Source organism: Nipponia nippon, unplaced genomic scaffold (genome assembly GCF_047370975.1).
Source record: "Nipponia nippon isolate SJK-2023a ecotype South Korea unplaced genomic scaffold, ASM4737097v1 scaffold_2, whole genome shotgun sequence".
NCBI classification, from domain to species: Eukaryota; Metazoa; Chordata; class Aves; order Pelecaniformes; family Threskiornithidae; genus Nipponia; species Nipponia nippon.
The window spans coordinates 108930166-108942720 of record NW_028262336.1 but is presented as its reverse complement, the minus strand read 5'-3'; the positions used below and the strand labels follow the sequence as shown (position 1 = coordinate 108942720).

Sequence of the window (12555 nt, the reverse complement as noted above, 5' to 3'; positions counted from 1 at the left end):
TGTCTTCATCCCACCCCACGAGTTTTGTCACTTTTACCTTCCGATGCTCCCGCATCCCACCGCGGGGGTGAGCGGGCGGCTGTGCGGGGCTCGGCTGCCGGCTGGGGTTACACCACGACGGGGAGGCAGCAGAGCCCCTGAGTCCCTACAACCCGCAACTCGGTATTTTTGACCTCCTCGTCCTCCGACCTGCCCTGGTGCGCGGGAGGGCTCCGTACCAGGCGGCAGCAGGGGGTCTGCGTCTGGCGCATGAGGTAACGCAGACGGGACCACGGCCCCGGGCCGCTTTCGGGACCCAGCTGCCGGGTGAGGAGGTCGTGGCCCCGTGCGCCGCTCACAGCCCCTCACCCTCGCGCTGAGGCACGGCAGCCGGGCCGCGGCGGGGCAGGCAGGGGCAGGCAGCAGCAGGCAGCAGCAGGCCGCCAGCTGCTGCTGCTGCCGCTGCCGCCGCCGCCGCCGCCGCCCCCGCCCCCGCGCCCGCCGGGCCGCGCATGCGCCCGTTCGGCGCCCCGCCCGCTACGGCCGGCGCGGGGACGGGGGGCGGGAGGGGGCTGGCGGGTCACGTGCCCTCCCGCATGGCGGCGGGGAGCGCGGCGGAGGGCGGGGGGGCGGCGCGCGCGCCCTCGCCCGGTGGCGGCGGCGGGAGCGGCGGCGGCGGCGGCGGGAGCGGGAGGGCGCTCCCCGCCCGCCCTTTCATCTGCTCCTTCCCCGACTGCGACGCCGCCTTCAACAAGGCCTGGAGGCTGGACGCCCACCTCTGCCGGCACACGGGCGAGGTGAGGCGGGCCGGCCGCTGCTGGGCCGCCGGCAGCGCGGCGACGGCCTGACGGAGCGGCGACGCGGGGTCCCCGCTCGGGCCTCCCCGCGGGCGGGGGAGGGAGGTTCTGTGTCACGGAGGCGAGGGGCGGCGTGGCGGGGCCCGGCAGGCGGGTGGCGGCCTGGGCCCGGCAGGCGGGTGGCGGGCTGGGCCCCGGCGGCGTCGCCCCCGCGGGGGTGGGGGCAGCCTGCCTGGGATGCCCCGGGTGCGGCGGGGGCCGCGCCTGACGCGCCGCCGCCGGGGCCGCCTGCGGCGGGCGGCCCGCTGGGAACAGCCGAGCCCCCGAGGTGAGGTTTGTCATCTCTGAGCCACCCCCTCTCCCGGTCTCCCTCTCCCTCGCAGAGGCCGTACGTCTGCGATTACGAAGGCTGCGGTAAAGGTTTCACCAGAGACTTCCACCGCGCTCGACACCTTCTTACGCACACTGGGGAAAAGCCGTTCGAGTAAGGCCGCGCTTTTCACCTCTTAAAATGGATTACGCTTGTCCTTACGGAACCGAAGGGGGGTTAAAACTGATGCGTGGGTGGTACCGAGCGTGATTTGGTACCGTGGGTGCTGCCAGAACAATGTGCGCGCAGGGTGAGATGGGGGGGGAGTCTCCTTAGCCTAAGCCCTCCTATCTGGCAGTGATCCATAACCGATACTTAAAGGAATGGACAGATCTCTCCTAGAATACGGAATTAAAAGAAGGAAGGGCAGTTATCTTCTGTTACTCACGCTTTGATAGATGCATGTCATGGATTAGGAGCTAGGAATTCCTATGTGTTTTATTAAAAATCTCTTCTGATATGTTTTCCTGTGGCTTTTGATTGTAACGTAGCCTCTGGCTTTTTGTGTCTAAAGCAAATTTTTGTATTTGGGTTGTGAGTTTCAGTTATTCTTCATGTATTCCTTTTGTCCAATGATTTCTGTATCTGCCTAGGAAACAAATTGCTGTTTGAGAGTGATATTAAAAAATGCAGTTCGTTTGCAGGTGCACAGCTGATGGATGCAATCAGAAATTTGGAACAAAATCAAATTTAAAGAAGCACATCGAGCGCAAGCATGAAAATCAGCAAAAGCAATATGTGGTGAGTAATTACCTTTGATACTGTAAAGTGGAGGCTAAATAAGCTCTTTTTTGTGCATCTAGTGAAATACTTAAACTTGTTATTATGTGGTACTTGTATGAGTTCAGGTACTGTGACTGGGATTTCAGCAAACACATGTAGACTCGGCTGTCATTATTTGGTTTCTAATGATAACTTAATTTCCTAAATAGTGCGACTTTGAAGGCTGTAACAAGTCTTTCAGGAAACATCAACAACTTAAAGTTCATCAATGTCACCACACCAATGAACCTCCCTTCAAGTAGGTGGATAATTTTAATAATGAACTTTAACAATTCCATTTAAACACTGTGGATGAAAACAGTGCCTTTTTCTCAACCTTTTCATTGATGTGGCATTTAAAAAAAACTGGCTTGAATTTGTAGTCGTGGCTGCAAGTACCTTTCTTGTACTAGTCCTTTGCTCAGTAGTCTGTTTAGAGAAACAGTCTTGGTGCTCTGTAACTTTAGCATTCTAGACATTTTCTTAGGATTTATTACAGGTTCACAGGAAAAATAAACAAAAAAACCCAGTTTTTTGTTCACACAGTCCGAAATACAAGCATAAGAGCTTGCGCGGTAATGAAAAATGCAGCTACCTCTGTTTTCCGGTAAAAAGCAGTGGCTTGGCTAACACTGAAGTGAGTAGTAGCTTAAAAAAGGTGAGAGGCTTGGACACCAGTCTGAGAAGCTGCGCGTTGCAACTCCATTATTTACGTGACACATCAGTATAGATCTGATGAAAGCGAAGTTTGGTCTTCTATTTCTGACAGGTGGGACACACTTTACAGGAATGTTCCACTTAAGTGAAGTGCACTGGTATGGCTGGGTGACAGGCACAAAAATGTTGTCAGTGCTCTGCTACTGCTCTGACTGCTAGATCTGTACAAGCACTTAAACCCTCCACTTTCTCTCTCTCTCTCTCTCTTTTATGTTTGAAGAGCCTGCTGTGTAGGGAGGATATAAGGCTTGATTCTTTTAGCTGAAGCTTAACCTGCTATATACGTGGAAATCATACTATAGTTTTAACTCTCGAGGGGATCAGAGTCCTCTATGAGAAACATATTACGGAATTTACTTTTACAAGGGGTGGGGGGACACAGAACAGATCTCTAAGCAAGGGGAAACTTGGATTATTTTGTCCACTTTAATTGTTCTTCACTTGAAGAAAAAATATGCGGATGCAGTGAAAGAAATTAAACCAGTGTACTTTATACCTAGATGTAATAACGAAGGATGTGGAAAGTACTTTGCTACTCCAAGTCGACTAAAGCGGCACGAGAAGATACATGAAGGTAATACAATTTTTCTTCTTGCCTCAGTTGTGTTTTAGCAAAGGAAAAAGGACTTCTTCCAGTGCAGAGAGTATGCAGGGGTGTATGACAGATATGAAAGTATTCTGGGCCTAGTGATCTGGAGACAAAACAAGAACACCCGTTTTGAATAGTCAAACGGGATACAATTGCAAGGCATTGCAGTGTTCAGTTACAGTGTACCTGTGGCAGGCTGAACAGGGCTCAGGATTCCTTCTGTCATTTCTTCTCCTAATGTGCTTCCCTGTCAATAATCCACCTTCTGGAGATGGGCTAATGGTTCAGGCACTAGCCTAGACCTCCAGAGGTTAGGATCAGTTGCCAGTTCTGCCACAGATTTCCTATGGAGCCTTGGAAAAACCATGTAGGCTTGCATTTTTAAAGTTGGTGGTCATGTATGTTTGAGCTAATCCTGCTATACTCCTATCCATTCTTTCAGTACTGTTGACAGCTAACCCGCTTTCCAGTGCTAGGAAAAAAAAAAAACAACCCAAGGGACTAGGAAGAGTATTCAAAATCGGCAATTCGTACTGCGTTCCTTTCTTAAGACAAGGACTTGTTCATAGTTGTTTGACCTTCCCCGTCCTGGGACTTAAATAGTGCTGACTTCCTGTGGTTTGTTTAAAAACCATCCCGTCTGCTTGATAGAATGGTAGAGTCTCTTTAGACTCAGGAATATTACTGTATGGTCAAGATCTTACGTTTTTAATGTGTAGTACAAATATTTACATAGAAATAATATATATTATTACAGTTATTTTCATCTATTTGAGTGAAAGTGTATGGCTGGTGAGGAAGTAGTTTTACTGAAGCAAGGAGAGACAGAGTTTCATAAAATCCTTCAGGCTGGAAAGGACCTCTGGAGGTCATCTGGCCCAGCTCCCTGCTCAAGGCGGGGTCAGTTAGACCAGGATGCCGAGGGCTGCGTCCAGTTGTTCTCAGTGTTTCCAGGGGAGGGGATTCCACAGCTTCTCTGGACGCCTTGCGTCAGTGATATAAGTTTTCTTCCTTAAATCTGTTAGGATTTTCTCATGTTCTAATTTGTGTTCGTTGCCTCTTGTCCCATACTGTGTAGCATGGGAGGAGAGGAGGAATACCAGCCTTTAATTTTCAAATGCTGAAAGTGGAGTTCCCCCTTGTAAAACTGGACTGTGTTTGCCAGGACCTTTGTGATTGCAAACGTTTGCCTTGTCTAACAGGCTATGCATGCAAGAAAGAAGACTGCTCATATACTGCAAAAACTTGGACAGAGCTTCTGAAACATAACAAAGAAAGTCATACAGGTAAACTCCAAATGCTTTAGTAAATAGAATTTAACTTTTGATGCAAACAGGAAACAAACTGCTGATTTGAAGAGGAGTCCTTGCTGAACTCCTTTCATCAACTTGTCATTGTGTCAATACAAACTTGTTTACTAACACTTTATTGGTAAAATGGTTGTCGCTCTGGCCGGACCTTTAACTGATGAAAATGCTGCTCAGTATACTAACTTTGCTTTGTGATCCAGTTAATGAGAAACTGTATAATGTAGGATTTTGGATCTGGATAATTCATACTGCATTATTCTCTTCCAGTCTCTGAGTTCCTTGCATTTCATGTGGATTTTAGCATTGTTCTAGAGGACTACCAGGGTTTGATTCTGAGCTCCTTGTAAGAAGCTGTTAATTTATACTCTTCCTGTCTCTCTCCCACTCAGAGCCAATAGTTTGCAATGAGTGTTACAAAACTTTTAAACGGAAAGATTACCTCAAGCAGCATCAAAAAACGCATGCTGTGGAGAGGGAAGTCTGCCGATGCCCGAGAGAAGGATGTGGGAGAACTTATACAACTGTATTTAACCTTCAAAGTCATATCCTCTCTTTCCATGAGGAGAAAAAACCATTCTCTTGTGATTACCCAGGCTGTGGAAGAGTGTTTGCAATGAAGGTATGTATTTTTACACTGTCCTAATTTGAATCACATAATCTGAAATGATAAACCTAATACTTTTTTTTCCCCCCTGCTCTTTGTAACTGTAGCAGAGCCTAGCAAGGCACACAGTTGTACATGATCCTGAAAAGAGAAAGCTGAACTTGAAAGTAAGTTACGCTTTTGAAAAAGTCCTCTAAACCATACCCTGTCACTTTAGAGGAGGGTAAATATGATGTGTTTTAGAATGTGACTTCGAGCAGGAAAACAGGCCAGCTATCTACTTCATTTGGGAGAGTCTTAATTTCTGAAGGTCCTTTAAATAAAGCAGTGCTAGCCTAGTAATTAATTTCTTCTTCCTCCCCGCCCCACCCCCACCCCCCTGTAGCAGTCTTTGCTCCACAGATACGTTAAATTGCTAATTCTGGATTTATTTCTGCCAGGCAAAGCGTTCTCGTCCTAAGAGGAGCTTAGCCTCTCGTCTGAGCGGCTACATTCCTCCTAAAACACAGCCAGGAAAGGATGTGGTTGTGACAGAAAGCAAGGCAATGGATAAGCCCATGGAAAATGAAATACCAACTGTTGAAATTCTGACTTTGCAGTAAAGGTTAACTGAGACAACTTTCTTCATGGAATGAGCACTGTAAAGCTCAACAATAACTTTATTAAGTTTATATTCTTTTTTTTTTTTTTTAATAAGAGATTAATACTGTTTACACGTCTTCATAAAGTCACTGATGCAACTCACTTGGCTTCAGCTCTTCATTTTCATCTTTCCTTACTGTACTGTTTTTCTGGTTTTCCATCTTCTGGTATGCTTTCAACTCTTTGTCAGACATGTGTCTCAAAATACAGGTGCTCACTCCTTCTCTAGTAACTTTTGGCTTGGAAAGATAAGTGGCTTTCTCAGAGACAGTCTCCAAAATCTGCTCAAAAAGCACGAGCTGAAAAGAAGCAGCAAAATAGGGACTAAATGTACAAACATAGGTAGAAAAATATTTCGGGCTGTTTTGTAATGACACTGTCTCCTGTTTGTGGTTTATCTATTAGCTGTAACAAGCTAGTTGCTAGTCCTGGTTTGAGCAGTTCAGTTTGTCCTTTCCTAATCATTTGTTCTTTACTCATAAGCAGGTTGAGGAAAGTCACCAGAGGGATTAAGCCATTTCCTAACACTTAGGTTGAATTCCTTAGGTTTAAAGGTGTCTGTGAAAGTGATTACAACTGTGTCTGACTCCTCCCCACCCTCCTCTTCCACTAGATTTGGGCATATTATTTTGGGGTTCTCCTCTTAAGGGGCAGTATTGTTCTAAGGTTAGCAGAAAGTGGTAGTATTGCACTGAGTGATACAGTGCATTCATATAACAAGCTGAACTCTTAAACTCATAATTAAGCTTTTAAATCTGGACTGTGTCATGAAATGTTCTGCTCCCTTGCATATCCAGTTCTTCCTCTTGCTACCTCCTCCCTGTGAATTCAACTTCCTATAAAAAGTTTTGTTCCTTTTAGATGAAGTGCTACCACATTTTTTTCCAGCAATTTAGTAGAGAGACTCATCAAGGAAACCTAATGCACTATACACATTAAAAGAAAAAAAAAAATCTACATGGAATCTTTATAAAAAAAGCCATTTGTGCAAATGACAGTGAAGACAAGTCTCAAGGCCCTACAATTATACCAGTAAGTTGCCGCCAGCTCGCTAACATCTTTAGAGATGTTTACTTTGCCGGTCTCGGAACATCATTCCAGTAGTTTTCCACACAGCAGTGGAAGACTAACTTTGGCCACAAGTTGCACAAATGGATCTTCAGAAGAGCGGTTAGGTTATTGAAATAATCCAGCTAAAATACAGCAGAGTTTTTTTTAAACCTTAGTGTTAAACTTTTCAGTGAGTGGGCTGGCTTAAAGGATAGACAGGAAAATTTCACCAGCCCAGTTAATAAGGTGATGCTGCAAAGGAGTAGGAACTGCTTAGACTCTGCTGTTAAAGCCAGCATTATAACGGCATTCTTAAGAAAGCATGGTATTTGAATTGTCTCCATGGGACTATTTTTCTAGAACTGCAATGTTTGAACAGATGCAGCTTGAGGTGGGGCAACCATTATGTTCGTGGGACCTAGACCTTTGCTTATTTTATCGGTGCATGATATATTAAGTAAAAATGGTAGTACTGAACAGTGGAAGTTAATACAAGTACACCTGCTTCATGAAATTGATTGGTCCAGTTTTCAGGAGCCCACTTACCATGTCTGTATTGCTGTCTTTTGCTTGCCGGATGGTAACTTTAACATGGTATTTCTTTTCAATCCACTGTGCTATCTGTTTAGTCTTGGTCTCTAAGTCGTTCTTGGCAATAGCTGAAGAAAAGGATAACTCCTTCTGAACCACCCCTGTTTAAAACAGAACTAAAACTGTGTTGGCTTAAGATCTGACAAACCTGCGTTAGTTGCTCTTTGTCAACAGCCTGTGGTGCTTTGTCTGCTTAACTCCCTTTCCCCGTGCTGCTTTCCCATACACCGAGCATCCCAATTGCACTGTCTCAGGATGCACCACTCTCACCTTAGGAGGTGGCTACTTGGTATCTCACACTCACTGCCACATTGGGAGACAGAGTGCATGTTTGAGACAGACGGGGAAGTCTCTTCAGGGTCAGAAGGCTTAAAGTATTTTTATTTTAATTAAAATTTTGTTCATACCACCCACAATGCAAGTCTAACAAAGATAAACCGGTAAGCATTGATACACAGTATAGTTGAATGTAAAACTTTGAAGTTAGTCATCTCTTCATCTCAAGCCCATTTTCTTGAATGGTGAAGTGCAATGTTCAACTGGAAGTATGATGTCCTGTAATATATTTGAACAATCTATGGTCTCTTTCTCCTTAAAGATTCTCTAAAGTAGTTAGCATTTGAATAATCTTTGTAGTTTCTTGAACAGAAAAACTCACTACCACAATAGTGCTCTTCTGTAAAATCAGAACTCTACCCAAAGCACACATACCTTCATTAGCCTGAGGGTAAGAAAAGAGGACACAAGGTCAGATACCTTTTCCAACACCTCTTTGCCAAACTCAGTTTGTTAAACTGCCGGAGCAGGCTGACTTAAGAAAAAAGCACTGAAAAGTGTTCAATATTGAAAAAGTTGTTCTCCTTCTCGTTGTACAAGAAAGGGCTCCAGACTTCGTCTTCCTAGCAGCAAGCTAGGAATGACTACTGGTGACAAAATTATATTGGTGTTTCTGGTGCTCTTTTTGTAAAAACTGCCTGTTACTTCACGCCTTAGTAAAAGAACAGAAATTCAGTGAGTCTCATGGAACCAGAGTCTAGTTATATTCACTTAAATAAAAATAGATTAAAAAAAAAAAAAAAGCTAGCAGATGCCAAAATAGTAAATCCTGAGAAGGCAATAGAAGGCTTCTCTGTGGAAGACTAGACTAATCCGAAATTTTATTTTCACCACTGCAAATCCTTAATAGCGTGGACTGCAGTGACATTGCTTTGGATTTACACAAATGCAAGTAAGAGGATTTCATCTCCTGAAACCAATTTTAACGCAGCATTTTGCAAAGTGCTCGGTGTTGTAGTGTCAACAATGTACATACCCGGTTTTGGACTTGCTTTTTTCTTCTCTGCACGTTTAAGCTGTTCTTCATGAATCTGCTGCCCACTCATCAGTCTGTATACAGGAGGTTCTGCATTCTCTTGAAGGAGAACTAGTTTCAGGTCATGCTGATCCATAAGTTTGAGTGCCTCTGCTCGGTGCATATTTCCTAAGCTCTCTCCATCCTGGTTGATTAAGTGCAAAATCCGATAGGGGATTCTTCGCCCAACGCTTCCAAATGCTGCTTTCTTTTTTGGTTGTGTTTGAGATTTTTCAGCTGTACAAAATGGTTGAGTAAGTCCAAACACAGTTGACTTTCTAGGGTCAGGTACCACCATCCAGAATGGAGGAAAGGCCCTCTTTTGTGGCGTTTGTGTCAGAAGAGTACCAAAGAATCTTTCTGCATATCTATTCTCATTTCTGGTTGCTTGACACAAAAGTTTCATCACACAAAAGGTAGTCATTCTGAGGAAACAAGGAAGAAGAAAAAACAAGTTAGCCCCATCAGTCAGATTCTTCCAGTTATATTAGAAAGACTTGACTCCAGTTCAGCAAACCCTAGTCCTCAAAACTACTCTTTCAAAAAGATGCATGGCGTTGCTATACAGAATGAACAATCAACAGTAATTTTACAGTAACAGAGGGCTTTAATCCAGAGAGAAAATCTGGCAAAGGAACAAAATTTATGAAGAGTTAATGTTATCTTCAGTCTTTTAAAATTTGAGCCTAAACTCCTTTAAAGAATCCAAACCTTCTAGTTCATTTCTCCTCACAAGAGTATCCACTCTTACACAGCTTTTTTGTGCATAGAGAGATTAGCCAGTGGTTAAGAGGGAGAATTTGCTGTCAAATAAAAAGGCATGTCACACTTAATATTTTCAGTCCAGATTTTTTTAATGAAGTATCTAGCACTAGGACTTTCTTCCTGGTTCAATACTCTTCTTTGGAAATCGTTTCATTTAAGCCACGTTAATTCAGAACCACCCTAATCACATAGTGAAGAAAGTGGTGATTTGTGCAACGCCCGTCAGCAGCCATCCCAACATCTACAGCCTGGCTTTTTTATGCTTTGTAAGGTTTTGGAATTTAAAAGCCTTGACCGTACAGAGTAGGACTGCCATGCAAAATCTTCACCTTGGCATTAAAACATGACAAAGTGACCATTACTGTACTTGAAAATATGGTTCATCTGAGGGTTGAAAACTCTTCCATAGGTAGCATGCAACTTGCTTCTCACAGCACTGACCCCCACTTGTGTATTTTTCTCAGTTTTCCAAGCATCATTTTGTGGAAGTAATCCAGCTAGTTATTTGGTCTTGTATGGATTAAGCACTAATATCATTTCGGTAACCTTAGGAAAAAAAGAAAGTGTCCTCACTGTCTTTTTTAAGCTCAAGTTCCACAGATTCAGCCATGCTTCAAGTGAAAACAGTGCCTTAATTTTAAACCTATTATATCAGACATTTAAAGTATCGATTGACTTTCCCAGTTTTTCACAAACATTAAATTTAGGGTGGCACATTCCTATTTATAGGGAGCTGATTTTTTCCAGTTATCAAAACTATTTAGATTTCTTACATACAGAAAGCATGCACCTAAGTAGCATTAATTGTTTGGAAAGTGCAATTTACTGTAGACATTCCACCCCAACCACCTAATAAAACCACCGATAATGATCTTCTTGAATGGTGAAAAAAGCTTGTGGGGAAAAAAAGAGAAAAATAGAGACACGGATAAGACTTGCCTGCAATACATGGACTGGAAAATAAGCAACACATTCATATGCCTAAGATCCCCACTTGCAAATTAAAATTTAAATAAATTGTTACAGACATCTATCCTGCCATGGTACTCATGAAGCTACAGACTTTCAAAACAAGCCTTGAAATACACCAGTGCTTGGAATACGAAGACTAGTGAAACCGATCTTTGGGACATTCCTTCCATTAGAATTTTTTCCCCATTCTTCCCTGGTTCATGGAATCCCCCTGGCAGTTTTGGTGCACCTGACCATTATTTGCATTTTGTTCAACACTTCAGAAATCGGCCATTTTGTAACAGCTGCAAAAACTTTAGAAATAAAGAAACTTTAGAAATAAAGAGCAAACTGTGGAGTATTATCTGCAGTTTTGGTATTCCATGTTCAAAAGGCAGCAAATACAGGAAAAGGCAAAGATGACAGAGGAAACCAAAAACGGGTCATAGCAGAGGAGTTGGCAAGAGTGTGACTTGTTTTGCCTAGGAAGGAATGTGACTCCACTCTATAAATATATACATGCATACATATATGTGTGCATGACATTGTGTAAACGTGTCGCATGTCCATATGTATACAGAGGGAGGATAGAAACAATCAGCAAGGATAAGGAACTATTTACAATTCTATATAAGCAGTCTTAGCCCAGGAACAAGTAAAATGACCGGCCTGTGAATAAATTTAGCCTGAAAATGGGTAAATTTCAAAGCCTAGGACAGATTTCAAATTTTAGCAGTAGGGACAAAGCCGACAGAGACTGCTTGAAGAGGTACCGGACCTGTTGGTAAAGAGGGCAGTCTGACCCGGCTGTGTGCTACAGCAGGACCCTGCGCTCAGCTAGCCACAGGGCACAGCAGAGTCCAAAATCCGCCAGGAGAGCCACCCTGCCTTCTCGGCACGCTGAGTCCGGACCAGAGCCACGGCCCCGGGAAACACAGCTTCTTCGCGGCGGGGGCGATGGCCCTACAACTAAACCCCCGCTGCCAACACGCAAGCGTCTTTGCGCGGCATCAGTGTGGCCACACAAAAGCCCCGAAGTCCTTATTTTTAAAATGGTTTCGTAAACCAGCTGCAGAGTGTGCACTGCAGACTTACAGACTGTAATCTGGGTGTCACTGGCGCATTATAAAATACTGTAATTAAATTTATCTTGCATTCAGAGGAGCCTGGCTCACCTTTGTCAGTTACTGACTTCTGAAACTAAGTAATAGTATCACAGCAACGGAGTAATAGTTTATTTTAAAGAAACGTTAGCCTTGATCTGCTAAATACATGGGTTTGCTTTTCTTCTCCTTCGTTCTCTGTTGCCATTTAAATGTAATAAATCCTGCCTCAGCTGTCTGAGGAAGAAAATGACCTTTTACAGAAGGGCTTTTCTCCATACAACGGCGCGGGAGCGCACTTTGCTTCGTGCGTTCCCGCCCGTGCCGCAGCCGGTGCCCCAGCCGGGCCGGCCGACTTCGCTGGGAGTTCCGCTGCGCAGGCCGGCTGCCCGCAGGCCGGGATCTGCGGGGGAAGCAGCGGCTGCACCGGCAGGACGCGCTCTGCTGCTCCCGTGAGCGCTGCGGCGCCGGCAGCTGCCGCCGGCCGGCCCGGGAGAGGGTCCGCATCTGCGGCAGCTGCTGGCGTGTGCTGTCCTCTGCGTGCCGGGGCGGCCACCGCCTGTCTGTGCGGGGTGGCCGTGACCCGCAGGCGGGGCGCTGTGGCGGTGCGGGCGGGCCCTGCGGCGGCGGCTGCGGGCTCGCTGCACGGGGCTCGCTGCACGGAGCCCGCCGCCGGGCCTCCCGCCGCCGCCCCGCCCGCGGCGCCCTCCCCCCGCGCCGGGCGGCCCTCACCTACCTGCCGGCCACAGCAGCAGCCGAGGGACCGGCCTGGGCCGCCGGGAGGGCGGGGACTGACCCGCCTCTTCCTCTTCCTCTTCCTCCTCCTCCTCCTCCTCTTCCTCTTCCTCTTGCCGCTCCTCCGCGCGTGCGCGTGCCCGCGTGCGCCCGTGCCTCGCGCCGGCGTGGGCCGCGCGCCCTCTGTGCACCCGCGCGCGCGCAGCCCTCCGCAGCCGTACGCCTGCGCTCACCTGCTT

At 46.0% G+C, this 12555-nt stretch overlaps 2 protein-coding genes across 3 annotated transcripts; one reads left to right on the top strand and one right to left on the bottom strand.

The window, feature by feature from the left end:
* Window positions 1–575: 575 nt before the first annotated feature.
* On the top strand, window positions 576–5872 carry GTF3A (general transcription factor IIIA). Its single transcript, XM_087758762.1, has 9 exons — window positions 576–776; window positions 1160–1260; window positions 1791–1887; window positions 2079–2167; window positions 3126–3199; window positions 4417–4500; window positions 4914–5143; window positions 5236–5295; window positions 5569–5872. The coding sequence occupies exons 1-9, from the start codon at window positions 576–578 to the stop codon at window positions 5728–5730; spliced, it is 1098 nt and encodes a 365-aa protein (XP_087614888.1). The 3' UTR covers window positions 5731–5872.
* MTIF3 (mitochondrial translational initiation factor 3) lies at window positions 5857–12478 on the bottom strand. 2 transcript variants are annotated; one of them, XM_087756291.1, is made up of 4 exons: window positions 12318–12478; window positions 8724–9187; window positions 7367–7512; window positions 5857–6069 (listed from the first exon to the last, which is right to left on the bottom strand). In XM_087756291.1, the coding sequence occupies exons 2-4, from the start codon at window positions 9184–9186 to the stop codon at window positions 5857–5859; spliced, it is 822 nt and encodes a 273-aa protein (XP_087612417.1). In that variant the 5' UTR covers window position 9187; window positions 12318–12478. The 2 variants fall into 2 exon arrangements, with proteins under 2 accessions (XP_087612417.1, XP_087612418.1); XM_087756292.1 differs by lacking the exon at window positions 12318–12478 and adding an exon at window positions 11836–12274.
* Window positions 12479–12555: the final 77 nt, after the last annotated feature.